This window comes from Lytechinus pictus, chromosome 3, assembly GCF_037042905.1.
Source record: "Lytechinus pictus isolate F3 Inbred chromosome 3, Lp3.0, whole genome shotgun sequence".
NCBI lineage: Eukaryota > Metazoa > Echinodermata > Echinoidea > Temnopleuroida > Toxopneustidae > Lytechinus > Lytechinus pictus.
Window position 1 is genome coordinate 29019577 of NC_087247.1, and position 17217 is coordinate 29036793.

The 17217-nt window shown below is 35.7% G+C and overlaps 1 protein-coding gene across 1 annotated transcript; it reads left to right on the top strand.

Annotated features, from left to right (window-relative positions):
• The first annotated feature begins 240 nt into the window (after positions 1–240).
• On the top strand, positions 241–6036 carry LOC135153419 (spore coat protein SP85-like). Its single transcript, XM_064095943.1, has 2 exons — positions 241–318; positions 5689–6036. Exons 1-2 carry the CDS (start codon positions 241–243, stop codon positions 6034–6036), a joined length of 426 nt encoding a protein of 141 aa, XP_063952013.1.
• Positions 6037–17217: the final 11181 nt, after the last annotated feature.

A 17217-nucleotide genomic window follows, 5' to 3' on the forward strand; every position in this document is an offset into this window, starting at 1 on the left:
CCCATGAAAGGTTACGCGTGCTATCCCCCCCCCCTCGAGCGAAAATTGTTTGCATACAGCCATATTTAAGATAGCGCCCTTTTCGAAAGAAAAATTGCTATTTCCCTGTGCCCCCCCCCCCACCCCCACACTTTCAACTTTGGTCCGCCGCCCCTGGCGTGTGAGCACACTGCAAGGTTGGCGTACACACGACAGAGAGAGCACACGGCGAAGCTTTGCGTGTACGAGATTGAGCACATGATGAGATTTGGCGTGTACGAGATTGAGCACATGGTGAGATTTGATGTGTACGAGATTGGAAAGTGTGGGAGCGTTACAGTATGATTGTGATAACATTTATGCTACGGGGCACATGGCCGTTGAGACCAGTAGCTTACACTGTTAAAAAAAAAAACCTGATTTTACACAAAAAAGAAAGAAGATTTTGCAAAAAGCAATAACAGAATCATTCTGTAAATTCATAAAACAGGATTTTTTCAGCAATTTAACAGAACAGGTCTGTTTAAAAAGGGGGAAAAGGATGTTTTATTAAAGGAAATTTGTAAGGTATTCCATACAGCAAATACTAATTTCCTGTAAGATTACATAATCTGGTAAGATTACAGGTGTTCTCGAGACTCTGCAGCAGGAACTTCTTTTATTTTAAGGATAAATTTTCTAACAGTGCAATGAGCAAAGATAAAAAAAAAATAAGCAAAAAATTGACCCTTTCATACTAAAATCAAATTCTGACGAGATTATGACATAATATTTACATAATAGTATGATATATAATTTGTTTTCTTTCCCCCTTTTCTCCTATTTTTTTCAATTGACCGAACGTGCACCTTCACAAATCATGAACTTACTCTATGAGACGGATTTTAATGAGCAGAGAAATTGGCATAGTTATCTGGACCGGATACGTCCCCGGTTGATGGGTAAGATGTCTTTTAAAGTCTGTTATTAATACAAAGACACACATCGACGTCCGCACACTCACTTTCTAAAATCGCTTGTCGGCAAATTTTCAAATGCCATTGGCAAAGCAAAAATGAATAAGTGAGGAGAAGATTAAAAAAAAAAGAGAAAAAAGGTTCGTTTTACTTGTATTTGCATTGTTCGCCCAATTCGTGGAGAATCTACTTAAAGAAAATAAACTGAAAAATATTTCTTTCCAGCCTGCCAGGCATTCGTTTGCTTCCCTCCCTCGAATTGTTTCTCAGCCATACATATCAAACACTAATGATAGGTCCATGTTTGGCGCTGCCGAGTTAACACGTTTTAATTGGAGGGTACATAATAATCCTCGTTCGTTGTGCTCCTCGTATTCATCTTAAAATAAGATGATTATAGGGATGCAAAAAATAATCGAGACATATTGATCACGAAATTATCCTGCTTGGCTCATCACTCTTTAAACAAAAACCCTGCCCGTGGAGATTGCTCGTATAAATCAAGATACATCAAGTAGGCAAATGGATTCTTCAAACATAATGATATGCAAGTTACTTTTACATGAAGTTACTTTCTTAATGGTATATCCATACCTAGGGTAAGTAAATATCCTTACAGTTCAGAAAGTGTACATTTGTGTGCGTGTGGGGGGTATGTTGGTGTGTGTTTGTGGGTCGGGGAACGAGCACACTTCGACAACGTAAGCTTACTCTCAGACCATTGCTCTTTCTTGAGCCTCCGCCAGCTATGCTAGCTGATACAGGCCTAACCGGATTCGTCGATTAACGCAAATTATCCGGTGGTTCGTAAAATGCTTCAATCTTTTTCTTTTTTTTAATTGAGAATACTATGGACGTAAATGAAAGAGAAAGCGGGAAGTTCAACTAAATTAATGACGGTCTGTGCACGAGAGCTACGTTTCTTTCCGTTAAAGGACAAGTCCACCCCAACAAAAAGTTGATTTGAATAAAAAGAGAAAAATCCAACGAGCATTACACTGAACATTTCATCAAAATCGGATGTAACTAAGAAAGTTATGACATTTTTAAGTTCGCTTAATTTCACATAATAGTTATATGCACATCCTGGTCGGTATGCAAATGGGGGAACTGATGACATTACTCACTCACTTTTTCTTTTGTATTTTATTATTTGAAATATGAAATATTATATTTTTCTCCTCATTGTCTTGTGAAACAAAGTTTTATTTCTCACTGAACATGAGGAGTTACCATTGCTTAACATTATATGGTTCAGTCAAGTTGGTCCTTATTGTCAAATCTGTAAAAAATGAAATATTGTATAATTCAAACAATAAAAAACAAAAGAAATAGTGAGTGAGGGACATCATCGATTCTCTCAAACGCATGTGGGTAAATTGTGCATATAACTACGTTGTGAAAAATAAGCAAAATGTCAAAATGTCATAACTTTCTTATTTTACATCCAATTTTGATGACATTTTCAGCATTATGCTTGTCTGTTTTTTTTTTTAGGTGAACTTGACCATTAAGTTCCTGTAAGGTTTGCATATTTGGCAGTTCCCATGAAATTCTAAAAAATAAGAATTCCCAAGGCTTGATGGCGTAATTTTACGTTATCACTACGGATCAGTCACGAACAGTTACGACTATCCGTCATGCCTGCGACCGCTAGGTTCAACCATATACGTATACGCAACCAATGCAAAACTAGTTGAAGTGAGATTTGTGAAAACTTTATAGGAACTACAAAATATATCGAGCTTGCTAATCTTATTTCGTATAAAACATGAATTTTTAAAGTATTACCTGGCCTACATGAAGGGATTGAGGGGGGGTATTTGTGACACGCTGTATTACTCGGGCATGACTTTTCACAAACTCTTCATTCTATTACCACAGTGGCAGAAAGTTTTGAACCGTTAAAACTTTTCTACGATCATTATGATTGCCAGAATTGATCTAATACGATCGCTACGATTACTCCATGATTAAACAACCGAAAACAACCAAAAACATACAATTACTTAATCATATCATTTTGCTAATCAAATATTTAATATATCAAGGGAGAGGGAAGGGTAAACCACCAACTCCTGAAGAGATAAGGGAAAAGCTATTTACTAGCAAAGAAGAAGAAAAGAAAATTGCATTAGAGCGTAATACGTTAACGCGACACTATAAAAAATGGGAATATTTAAATATTTTAAACATTAACCAAAATAAAAGGATGAGGAAGGGAGGGGTGCCCCTCGTCTGCCCGTGCATGGAGTCGATCGATCACTGTCACTGTAAACTGCCCTTTGTCGTGTCTGTTATTGGTTCGTTGTTGTTTCTTTTTTTCTCTCTTTTGTTAATTGTTCCTGTCTTTTGTTTTGCTTGTTTTTTTTCTCTCTCTCTCCTTTATGTGTATGTCTTCTTTTTTTTCTTTTCTTCCTCTGTCTATTTCTCCTGTTTGTAGTTATTGGTGTGTGTGTTTGTTCAGCTTGGGGTGTGATGGGGGGGGGGGGGGGTTATGGGGCGGGAGAATGCTCAATATACATTCATTCTTTCAATTTGCGTAGTTACGTCTTTTTTATCATTATTATTTGCTTTAGCTGCATACATTACTTGTTGAAATGTTATTTTTGCATGATTTAGGATTATGTCTCTGTTTTGATACATTTTGTCTGCTATGTTTATTACACTGTTATTTAATTTGTGTATTGCACTGCTACAATTATCACTTTGTTTTATATTTCCTTGATTATGTATATATGAAATTTATTTGAATGAATAATAAAGATCACTACAAAACAAAATTAAGACCAATGCTTCAATCGTGGCGCAAAAATCATGTCAGTGGGAACTAAGAATAACGTCGCAGTAAATGATAACATTTGACTGGTATGTGCTCTAACAAATCAGAAACATAAACAATAAAATGTAGAAAAGGAAAATGGTAGGATTTTTCTTTTTGCTAAGGATGTGACCCGTTAACCCCTTTACTTGGACCTGTATCCGTTTTCTAGCTATTGGCATAAAAGGGAATTTTACATGTTTTTCATTTTTTGGACGTTTGAACAAGGAAACAATGAAATAATAATTGTTTTAAAACGTCTTTTCTACAGGTTGTAAACCTATATGATTTGTTTAATACGAGTTTTGCTCTTTACTGCCTAAGATGATATATATATATATATATATATATATATATATATATATATATATATATATATATATATATATATATATATATATGTATATATATATATATATATAATCTAGTTTCCTAATGTTGCAAATTATATAGGTTGTTATCAACGCATGATGTTGCATGTTGCAAATTATATAGGTTGTTATAAACGCACAAAGAATCAGTGTTTTGTACATGTCTTTTCAGCAGAACTCCTTCACACCTTGGTCTTACAAATAGTTGTGATTAATAAAAAAAAAAAACACAACTATGGAAAGCCAGCAGAATCAACATCTAATATGCACGTTTGTTCAAAATAATTTCTAGATATGCTGTAAATTCACACATCATTTGCTTTAAAAAATAGTGTTTTTCTGTTTGTTTACAATGGACATGTGTAAATTTCCATTTTAGAAAAAAATATGCCATTGATGAATTTCCACTAAAGTACCGGGTGTTCTAATCAATCTTAACTCTTTGTAAGACGGGGCCCAGATAAATACGTCATCGTTATTACTGACTGCGTGGTACCAATCTAAACAATTTCGACTGTGATAATAATCTTCATGTAAATTCTTTGTTCAATTATTGCATTTAGCATGGAAATACAAACAGATCTATAGGATTACAGCTTTTAACCTGTGAAATCTGAAGTTTATATCAATTTGATATAACTGCTACATTTTATTATTCTAATAATGATAGTCCTTTAAACAGAGTATGACCCCACTAACTTCAAAGATCATTATTGATTACTGTTCTTTGTATGGTTTAGTGGAACAAAATTAGAAATAAAAATTGTTTATACTTGTTGTGACGTTTGGTCTACACAGTTTACAACCTTCAATCTTCGGGCATTTTAGTTATTTGATATTCAAGATCAAAATGGCAACGATTGCAATAGGGATATTTATTATTCAGTAATTTATTTCTGCATTGGAATATGACAAAACAGGTTCAAAAGTTCAACACTTTTTTTCAATGATCTCTTGAAAATAAAAATCGCAATACGGCAGTGTACATCAATATGGAAATAAAACAATACTGAAAATGTGATTGGACTATGCAATGTATAGTTTACCAATTAATTACTACATAAACGATTACATGAAAACATAGAAAATATTGTTTTGATAGATCTTATTTGTTAGTTGCTTCGAATTACTGAAACGGAAGTAATGTAGGATAAGTTGGTTGCCGTTATTGTATTTCATTGGTATTTCATCATCCATAAAAATATGAATAAATTTAGTATGTTTCTAATTTAAGTAATAGCATTATGTAGAGTTGTTTAATTAAGATATAAACGTACAAAAATAATACTTAAATGTAATAGCACATGTTTATATTCTACATATATGACTATATAATGCATGCAATAAATTAACATATAGATGTATAGATCCATTGATTAAGAATCGGAGCGTAACATACATATGGATAATAAACCAATCTAATTTTACTAAATTATAGAAAGAAATGTACATAAAGAATTCCTTTATAAAATGAGGAATATTCCGCAGTAAGCTATCTTTATTAGAATAAAAAGATACAAAAATTCCCGTTATGTACACAACCCAACTCATTTTTTCATAGATCGATAAAAAGGAGCCTAACGGCAACTATCCATTCAATCCCAACCACTCTCAACTATCGAGTTTTTTTTATTGGAATGTAGCATATCAACCAACCACCCACCAACCACCCAACCAACCATCCATCCATCCATCCATCCAACCACCCACCCACCTAACCAAACACCCACCCACCCAACCAACCAACTACCCAACCAACCAAACATCCATCCATCCTTCCAACCACCCACCCAATGAACCAACCAACCAACCACCCAACCAACCAACCAACCACACAACCAACCAACCAACCAACCATCCATCCATCCATCCATCCATCCTTCCAACCACCCACCCACCCACCCAATGAACCAACCAACCATCCATCCATCCATCCATCCATCCTTCCAACCACCCACCCACCCACCCAATGAACCAACCAACCATCCATCCATCCATCCATCCATCCTTCCAACCACCCACCCACCCACCCAATGAACCAACCAACCATCCATCCATCCATCCATCCATCCTTCCAACCACCCACCCACCCAATGAACCAACCAACCAACTAACCAACCAACTAACCACCCAACCAACCAACCACACAACCAACCAACCAACCAACCATCCATCCATCCTTCCAACCACCCACCCACCCAATGAACCAACCAACCAACCAACCAACCATCCATCCATCCATCCTTCCAACCACCCATCCAACCAACAAACCATCCATCCATCCAACCACCCACCCACCTAACCAACCAACCAACCAACCAACCAACCAACCAACCAACCAACCAACCAACCAACCAACCAACCAACCAACCAACCAACCAACCAACCAACCAACCAACCAACCAACCAACCAACCAACCAACCAACCAACCATCCATCCATCCATCCTTCCAACCACCCACCCACCCAATAATTAACCAACCAACCACCCAACCAACCAACCAGTCAACTAACCACCCCAGAACAAAACAAACAACCTACAGTGCTTGCCTAAAGCGTATACAAGCTAGGTATTTTTAAACAAGCCCTTGTGCACGATCATTATTGACGATAATTTGTTAATGCAACGTTCAAAATAGTTCATTATTACGTTTTGCTTTTAATCATAACTAATACATTAAAGTGAAAAAAATATGAAGCTATGATGGTTTAAACTGGGCGCTGTGCCGTGCACCTGTAATCCAAGCTAAGTGGGGAAGTAACAAATTGATGCAGAGGTTCGAGGTTCGAGCCCTGGTCACGTCTTTCGGATGGTGACGTTAAAGGTCGGTCCCAGACGTAAATAATCATATCTGATTAATACACGTCTGACAAAACTCAAATACACACACACACATAGAATGTAACATTTAAAAAGGATTATTCAGTTCATAATTTACATCTATACAACTGTTTGCATTATCAAAATACTTTTTTCTGCATGCGTTGTTAATACATTAAGATAATCATTACAAAGGAAAAGATGTATACTGCAGAATTGCACGTAACGGGTATGTGTGCTGGCGCTTTTTGAAACAATTTCCTTCATTTTTTTACACTTAAACTTTTCTCCTAACAAACAAATGTAATTTTCCAACCTTGAATGACGATTAAGAATTACCTCTCAAAGTTGCGATTACCGATGAACGGTGCTGAAAGAGCTACTCTTTCCCTATTCAAATTCAAATTCAAATTTATTTCCACAGTTAAAAATAAACATAATACTACCCAATCACCCACCCACCCAACCAACCAACCATCTTTCACCTTTTCGACGATTTGACTGGATGGGAGTGACCATGCACCCCCCCTCTCGAATTTCACAGGATACAGAGTATATGTTCTACTTCATCTCCAAATAGTAGCTCTCATTGTTGTCAGTCCCTTTCTCTGAAACCATCAGATCGCCGTATTGGTCATCTCGTCTAGGGCACGCTCCGGATTCATTCCATATTGGTGGAGGTCGGACCATACTGGTACCGAAATTCACTAGAGATGGGTAGTTCTTAATTGTTTCTGTCTGATCATCCTGCTGTGTAGGATCAGTCGGATGCAAGTATTCATGGTTCAGGATATTCCATTCTCTCCCGGTTGAATTCTGGCCTTCGACCATGTAACCCTTTTCTGGATGATCAAGGCTTTGATAATCGACGTTGGTTCCCTCCATTCTCTCTGTGGCATACTCCATGTACCCTTGCCCATTCGGCGATGCATCTACAACTGATTAGTAGTAAACTTCAGAACTGTCCTTTTTGTTGGCTTTTATTTTCTTATAACATCGTAGAACAACCGTGGTGCTAATTATTAGAATAAGGACAGATCCCAAACTGGTGACAGAAATGGTAATATGACGATACATTTTATTTTTGCTGGAACTTTCATTCTCATTCTGCGGCGGGTAAAGTGTAGTAAAAATAGACGGAACTCGATCTTTGGGTAATTTGTTACTCGAGTAAGAGAAGGGTGTGGCCGATTGAGGTGGTTTCTTACTCGAGTCAGGGAAGGGCGTCGGTGATTGAGTAGGAAGCATGCATCTGATTCTCTTATCCTGGTCGCCCCCAATTTCCAAAGTGAAATCTGAAACAACCATCTGTAAATCAGTTCTGTTTAAAGAAAAAGAAAAAATATCTCGGAGAATAAACGTATCTCGTTGTAGGTATTTGAATGTTTCCCCATTGAAAATAATTACTTCAGAATTAGTCTCCTGCTCTGCCCAATAATTATCCAGTCTACAATGCACACTAATTTTGTCTGAATATTCATGAGTTGCTAAAATGCAACGAGAACATCCGACGACGCGTACATCAAAGGACCGAATTTCTTCATAATGAAAGTTTTCACACTTAATGATAGAAGAATCGTCAGTTCTGACATTTGATATATATATGATGTGAGAATTAATGTAGTTGATACCGCCAACGAGATAATTACGACGCTGTGTGTAACGAGGATCGTCGATGTAAATACCTGTCCAATTTGCAATTAGTGCCCCATTTTGATACCATCTGTTGTAATTAACATGATATTCATCGTCACGGTAGCACTTTAGTGTAACATCGTCCCCAACATTAGCAATCTTTAGCTCTGGAATCCCTTCTACCAAGTACGTCATAGTAATAATAACAAATACAGTCAAGAGAGTATAGATCTCATTTGGCCAAGAGATTTCAGCCATCTTGGATCTCATGCGAACAATCACAAAGGAACCAAATCTATGAAGGACGAGCTACCGTCAATGCTGAACAATCAACTGAAAGTATTCTTTAGTGTCATAAACTTAGACCTATATTCAAAATATTTTATCACGGCGGACTGAAGTTTGGCGGTATGAATTATGGAAACAAGCAACACTGAATATATTGACAGCAAGGTGAAAAAACATCCAAAATTTATGCAAATTCATGTCACAAAGCCCACATTATATTGACTAATTTGCGTAACGGTTGAAGGTAAACATCAATGCAATTGATCGCCTTTTCACTCCAAATAAGGTTAATATTTTTTTGTAATCGATAACTAAAAGGAAAGCTCCAAGAACGAGATTATGTAGAAGGATATGAGACAGATTGTTTTTGGTATTGAGAAGGATGACTTGTAAAATATCTTGGGGTGGTTGTAATACAATAATGGCAATATAATTATTGTTTTCTCGTTACCAGACTGCATTAACCAAGTGTGTTAACCCCGAATTTATTTACGTGCTGACCGACGTCAAGTCTACTGCTGGCAGGAAATAGGAATAGACGAACTGATCTTGTTGATGTCATTACGGCTATTTATGATTCCACGAACCCTTCTGGTTTATGCTTCCAGGGGTCCGTTGCGGAAAGAGTTGCGTATAAACGCAAGTCAAAAAATCAATCGCAAGTCCCAAATGCGCGCTGTTGATTGGTTGAAAATCAAGTTGCGCATGATTTTTAGAGTTGCGATTGATTGCAACTCTTTCTGCAATGGGCCCCAGGTGCCTGTAATACAAAGCTTAGCAATCATCGCTGAATATATATTTTTTTTCTTACCATTTTACGCATTGACTACAATGTACAATTAATCGTGAAATGAAGCGTGTTATCAGTCTCTCACCTTTGTGTCGAATTTTATTTCCTTTAAAAACAAACAACAATACATATAAAATGATACATGTGAAATTGATAAATGAAAAACGGGAGGATGGCCCTACTCAGCAGCATCAATCCTGGTACTGCTGGTCCGCATATATTCGTAATTCCGAAGCTTCGTTATTCCGAAAGTTCGGATATTCCGAAGGTTCGTTATTCCGAAGGTTCGTATTTCCGAAGGTTCGTAATTCCGAAGGTTCGTTAGTCCGAAAACGAAATGAGGTTCGTAATTCCGAAGGTTCGTTAGTCCGAAAACTAAATGATTAACGAACCTTATTTCGTTTTCGGACTAACGAACCTTCGGAACAACGAACCTTATTTCGTTTTCGGATTAACGAACCTTCGGAACCGAACGAACCTTATTTCGTTTTCGGATTAAAGAACCTTCGGAACATCAAACCTTATTTCGCTTTCAGCTTATCGAACCTTCGGAATAACGCCACAAATGTTCGGATTAACGAACCCTTTTACGTTTTCGGATTAACGAACATCGAGGTATAGACAATTTACGTGTTTTGGAATTACGAACCTTCGGAATTACGAAGTGCAATCCTGCTGGTCTACCAAGGGGTCCTCATATAGCTTAAAAGACAATTACACAAATATAAGTTATAAACAATATAAAAATCACATACCAAAACAATCAGAAATCAAACTAATCGGTCATAACTCCCAGCCCCACCCTCCCCCTACGTTAAAACACCCTACACTTTAATGTAATAGTAATTGAAAAACAGAGAATAATGTACAGTCAGACCAAATTTAAGATGCGTTATTAAAAGAACTACAAGAAACAGCACATTTCGCATCACGTGGCTATTCATTAAAATATGACGTACCCCTGTACGAAAAAAACTCTTCCACATTTCGCATCACGTGGCTATTCATTAAAATATGACGTACCCCTGTACGAAAAAAACTCTTCTGCAGTATTCACTCCATGGTTTTAGAAAAGACATATTTTTATCAGAACGGAGAGAATAGTTTTGAGATGAAAAGTGAAATATATTATGCAAGTATTAAGGCCCATTCGAAACCTTATATTGAGAAGGACCCATGACAGCCCATACAGGTGGCGTAATGAGAAAAAAAAAAGATGGGCCAGCTATGGCTGATATACAGTGCGTATCAAAAAAAAGTTTACACTTTGAAAAAGCCCTGTGAATTAAAAAATATACTACATGTGGATAATTTTTTCACATATAATCTTTGGTTTGGGTCTCATCTATCCAATGAAAGTAAAATTTTTGACAGAATGTTACACTTGAGTGTGCACTGTTCATTTTTGTAAAGCTCGCAGAAATGCTTGTTTTCACGTTGTGTCAAGGGGGAAGGGCGAAATCAAACTTACCCTGCGAAACATTTCTCATACATTTCTCTTGCACTTTTAGTCAATTGAAAGTAAGCACAACCTTTACCATTTTGTGCCAGCTGGATCTGAGGACATAACTGAATCTGAACAAAAGTTTATGTCAGACATCTCCAGCATTTTTTTACTAAGGTTTTATCATTTAAAGTGGGTTTACATTTCGTTTTTCATTTAATACTTGTTCTCCACACCTTTCCCAAGCTTGGCAATGATTAACAAAATGAAAATCAAGCCTAAGCCATTCCATGTAAATCACAGCTCAGTGTAAAGCAAATATCGTCACAATGGCCTTGGTGTGTGGGGGAGTGGGGTGGGGCGCAATGCACTCTTAGAAGTGTTTTGGGCAAGGAAACCAGTTAAATAAGGTAAAAGATATATTCAAATCAAATTTACTAGCTAAATTCCATGTGTTCTTCATGATTAAGGTCTACTTTTATTCGCATAACTATTTCAAAGTTCTGCGCAAATCATTTTTCACTAACTTTTCAAAAGTAAGTGGTGCTCACTTAAGCGGAAATATTTTTCGACAGTTACATCGCCATTTGCTTAAATGGAGCTGTACCAATGTTAAAATGTGGGAAAATCTTCAGGATATTAGAAATGTATAATTTTACAGGACTTTTTCTAAGTGTAAACTTTTTTTTGATACGCACTGTAGAGCAAGAGATCTAACAGTCTTGAAAGATGCAAGCGATCGAGCAAAAAGTTTGACACTTTTTATTTATACAATACTCTATTTTGGCTAGATTTTTATATATTTAGAAACTGATATGATATTTCACTCTTTTCCTTTTCTCCAATCTTTTTTTGTAATTGGCCGAACGTGAACTTCTTACAATATGAAACGGTTTTAAATGAGGTAAGGAGTTGATTGGTATGGTTATCTGAACCGGGGGCTTCCCCGATCCCGGTTGATTGGTAATCAATTGAGATAATCTCAAAGACATACATCCACACCCCCCACAAACACCTAATAAAATTGCTTTTCGGCAAATTTTCAAATGCCATTGCCCCCCCCCAAAAAAAAAAAGTAAATAAATAAATAAAATAAGAATAAAAATAAATAAATGAATAAAAATAAAAAAATGAAGAAGGGAGGAGAAAATTGTAAAAGAGAGAGAAAGAAAAAAACTTTCGTTTTTCTCTGTTTTTACCCATTATTCGTATTTTTCTCCCAATTTAACTTTTCTTGCCAGGCACTCGTTTGCTTTCCTCATTTCACCCGAATTGTTTCTCAGCCATGTAATAACACATCTATCAACCATGATTGGTCCGCGTTTGGCACTACCGAGGTAACACTCTTATTTGGAGGGTACATGATCAGCCTCGTTCGCTGTGCTCTTCTTATTCATCTTAAAATGGGATGATTGTCGGGACGCAAACTATCAAAATACCTGACAAAGTAATAGAAACATTCTTTATATTGGCCACGATATTATTCTGCTGGGGTCGTTGGGCTCACTCGTATATTCATACAATGTTCATAGTTGCATAAGGGGAAAAAAAGAGAAATAAAAAATTTCCCCCACCGTTGAGCTTGCTAGGATATATCAAGATAATTATGTAGGGTATATTGAAAAAAGGTATTTTATAATAATATGCAAGCCCAAGTTGCAATAGTTTGGATGAAGTTACACTCTTAAGGATTAAGGTGAGGATATCCTTATATCATGTATATTTTAGTGAAGTGTACGGATTTGTGTGTGTGTGTGTGCGTGTGTGTGTTTGAGAGAAGGGGGTATGTTGCATGGGTGTTTAGTGGGCGGGGTGCGAAGACATTCAGACAACATAGGCCTACTCTCCAAGAGCAAGCAGAGACCAAATGTTCTATTTTAAGCCTCCACCAGCTATGCTAGCTGATGCAGGCCCAACCGGATTCGTCGATAAACGCAAAATGTCCGATGGTTCGTGAATGCTTCAATACGTTATTTTGCGGATAACTGAGAAAACTATGACCGTAAATAAAAACAAAGCGGGAGGTTAAAAAAATTATTGATGGTTTGTGCACGATAGCTATATTTCCTTACCTTTAGTTCCAGTTAATTGCGTATGTTTGCATCCTTGGCAACTCCTTGTGGAATTCGGAAAATTTCCAAATTTTCCCAGGCTTGGTGGCGTAATTGTATGTTTTCATTACGGATCAGTCACAGGCCCTTGCGACTATCCGTTGTACCTGCATTTGGGCTGCGTTCAACCATACGTATACTTAACCAATACAAAACTACTTAAAGTGAGACTTGTGAAAATCTTACATTACACAATATATTGTGCTTGCTAATCTTGTATCGTATAAAACATTAATTTAAATCTATGTTCTTATCAATTATAGATATGAGCGCACCTCTGAAAGAGGTAAGAATTAAGCAATCAACTGAAAAATGGATGAACCATGAAATTATTGTTTTAATTAAAGAGAGAAATGTAGCTTATAAAAGTATGAAAAGGAATCTTGGCAATTTAGACCTTGAAAGAAAATATAAAGTTTTAAGGAATTTAGTTCAAAGAAAGGTAAGAAGTGCCAAAAACGAATACTTTCAGGAACAAATCGAAGAAAACAAACATGACTCTAGAAAATTGTGGAAGAATTTGAAAGGTTTAGGTCTAAAAAGTAAAAGGAAATCTGATCAAAAAACGGTTATTAACGTGCAAGGTGAATTAAGTCATGATAAGACTAAAATTGCAAATGAGTTTAATCGTTACTTTACGACTGTGGCCGACAAGCTAGTTTGTAAATTACCAGTAAATACAAACAAATTTCATGCAGAAAGTGACCAATTTCAAAAGTTTTATGAAGAAAAGGGTATTTCAAAAAGTAGTTTTCGTTTTTCCCCTGTTACAGAAAAATTTGTTTTAGATGAACTAAATAGGTTGAAAATATCAAAAAGTACTGGTCTAGATATGATACCTGCAAGATTTCTAAAAGATGGGGCAAGAAATTTGTACAAACCTTTGAATTATGATATTAATTTATCTCTTATGTCTTCTACCTTTCCTGATGATATGAAATTTGCAAAAGTTACCCCACTACATAAAAAGAAAGATAAAACTGACGTTAGTAATTATAGGCCTATAAGTGTATTAAGTGTAGTGTCGAAAATCTTGGAAAAATCTGTTCATGCTCAAGTGGAGAAATACTTTCAAGAAACCAAGCTAATATATAAATTTCAGTCCGGCTTTCGTAAACGGATATTCCACTGAAACTTGTTTAATACATTTAACAGATTTTATCAGGAACGAAATTTCACATGGGCGCATGGTTGGAATGGTTCTCCTAGACTTACAAAAAGCCTTTGATACTGTAAATCATAACATACTTTTGAAGAAATTAGAAGTGATGGGTTTAGACTCTGCAAGTGTGAAATGGTTTAGATCATATTTATCTAACCGTCATCAGGTAGTTACCATGCAGATGGTTATTTCTGACTCACTGCCTACTAAATGCGGAGTCCCTCAAGGAAGCATTTTAGGCCCCATTCTTTTTATGTCATACATCAATGATATGTGTACTTGTATTAACGAATCTAAATTAATTTTATATGCTGATGATAGTGTCTTGCTATATTCGGATACAAATCCCAAGATAATTGATAAAAAACTCAGTGCAGATTTGGCAAATTGCATTGAATGGATGTCTGACAACAAGCTTAGTTTACACGGTGGGAAAATAGAAAGCATTTTATTTTGTTCGAAACGAAAGTTAAGATATACAAACGATTTCAAGGTTTCATACAATAATCAGGTAATTGACAGAAAAGATTCAGTGAAATATTTAGGAATTGATTTGACAAGTAACGGGTTTGGTAGACTCAATCGTCAAAAAGGCAAATTCGCGCTTGAAATTTTTGTATAGATATCAAACCTGTTTGAATATGAAGTCTAGACGTATTTTATGCTTTGCTTTAATACAATGTCTATTCGACTATGCTAATGCGGCTTGGTACGGTAGTCTGGGTGTTACGGATAAGAAAAAGCTAAGAATAATTCAAAATAAAATTGTGAGATACATAAATGTTTTAGGACCAAGAGCACATGTCGGATGTAATGAACTTGAAAAGGCAGGATTACTTCATGTAGATCACAACAATTAGTACTACACCACGTGCACAAAATATTCTATTCGGAAACATTAGATCATTATATAGCAAATAATTTCACCCGTGTATCAAATATCCATAGGTACGGTACTCGAAATAGTAATTTCAATTTTGTGTTACCAAACCGTGAAGGACATATAAAGAACACTTTTTATTTTAATGGCATCCAATCTTGGAATGCTCTTCCTAATAAAGTAAAAGCAGTTAAAATATTTTCTCAATTTAAGAGTGCATTAAAGAAGCACCTAAAACTGGAAGCTACTCGAGAGCACTATTAACATTAAAATCAAACATTTTGTACAGTTGGTTTCTAGTATTGTAGATAATGTATACACTAGGGTATGTTAAAATATAATCTTGTTTCACATATTAGGAGAATTGTTGTTTGCTTCAGATGTTTGCATATTATTTGACTGATGGATATGTATGTATGTATTTTTTTAAAACCATATTCCAATACTTGTTGTAGTTTATACTTTTTGTTACAATATGTTAATGTTTTATACTAACTATAGGACCCCATTGGAAATAAGCCTTTCGGCTTTCATGGGCTATCCTGTCAAGGTATTCTTTAATTTCATTGTAACCTCTGTGATATTCTTGACGAATAAAATCAATCAATCAATCAATCAATCAATCAATCAATCAATCAATCAATCAATCAATCAATCAATCAATCAATCAATCGATCAATCAATCAATTTTTAAAGTTTTACCTGGCTTATATGAAGGAGGGGGGGGGGGTATTTGTGACACGCTGTATTACTCGGGCATGACTTTTCCCAAATTCTTCATTCTCCTACCACCGTGTGGCTGGAAGTTTTGAACCATTAAAACTTTTCTACTATCATTACGATTGCCAGAATTGATCTAATACGATCACGATTACTCCATAATTAAGACCAATGTTTTGGATTGGTCTTATTAAGATTAAGACCAATAGTGGTGCAAAATCATGACAATGGGAACTAAGAATAACGTTGCAGTATATGATAATATATGCCTGGTATATGTTCTAACAAATCGGGAAACATAAACAATAAAATGTAGAAAAGGAAAATGGAAGGATTTGTCTTTGTGTTGAGGATGTGACCCGTTAACCCCTTTACTTGAACCTGTATCCGTTTTCTAGATATTGGTATAAAAGGGAATTTTACACGTTTTTCACTGGACGTTTGAACAAGGAAACAATGAAATAATAATTGTTATAAAACGGCTTTTCTACAGGTTGTAATCCTACATAATTTGTCTAATTGGAGTTTTGCTCTTTACTGCCTAATATGATATTCTAGTTTCCTAATATTGCAAATTAAGGTTGTTATCAACGCACATAAAATCAGTGTTTTGTTTCTTTTCAGCAAAACTCCTTCACACCAGGGCTCTGTTTTAAAACAGTTGCAATTGATCCAATCAACCACAACCATGGAAAGCCAGCAACGTCAACATCTAAAATACATTATCTGTTTAAACATAATTTCTAGATATGCTGTAAATTCACACATCATTTAGTTTTAAAACTAGTGTTCTTCTGTTTGTTTACAATGGACATGTGTAAATTTCCTTTCAGAAAAATTATGACATTGATGTATTTCCATACAGTTTAGGTTGATCTGATTAATCTTATCTATTTGTAAGACGAGGCCCAGACAAGTATGTCTGCTCGATGTCAACGTTCTTACTGAAATTCGTGGTACCAATCCAAACAAATTCTATTATGATTATAGCTTGTACCTTCGTGTAAATCATGTGTTCAAGTATTGCATTATAGTACAAATATACAAACAGATCTCCATTATACTAATCATAATAGTTTATTTAGCTTTGAATTTTTAAGTTCTGAACGATTCGGTATAACTGCCACATTTTTTTATTCAATTATCTTTAATCTTATATGAGTACTGTTGATACTGATGGCTTAGAAATAAACGTATACACGTATGTCAAAAAGGTACCGTTGATAGGCACCACAAAGA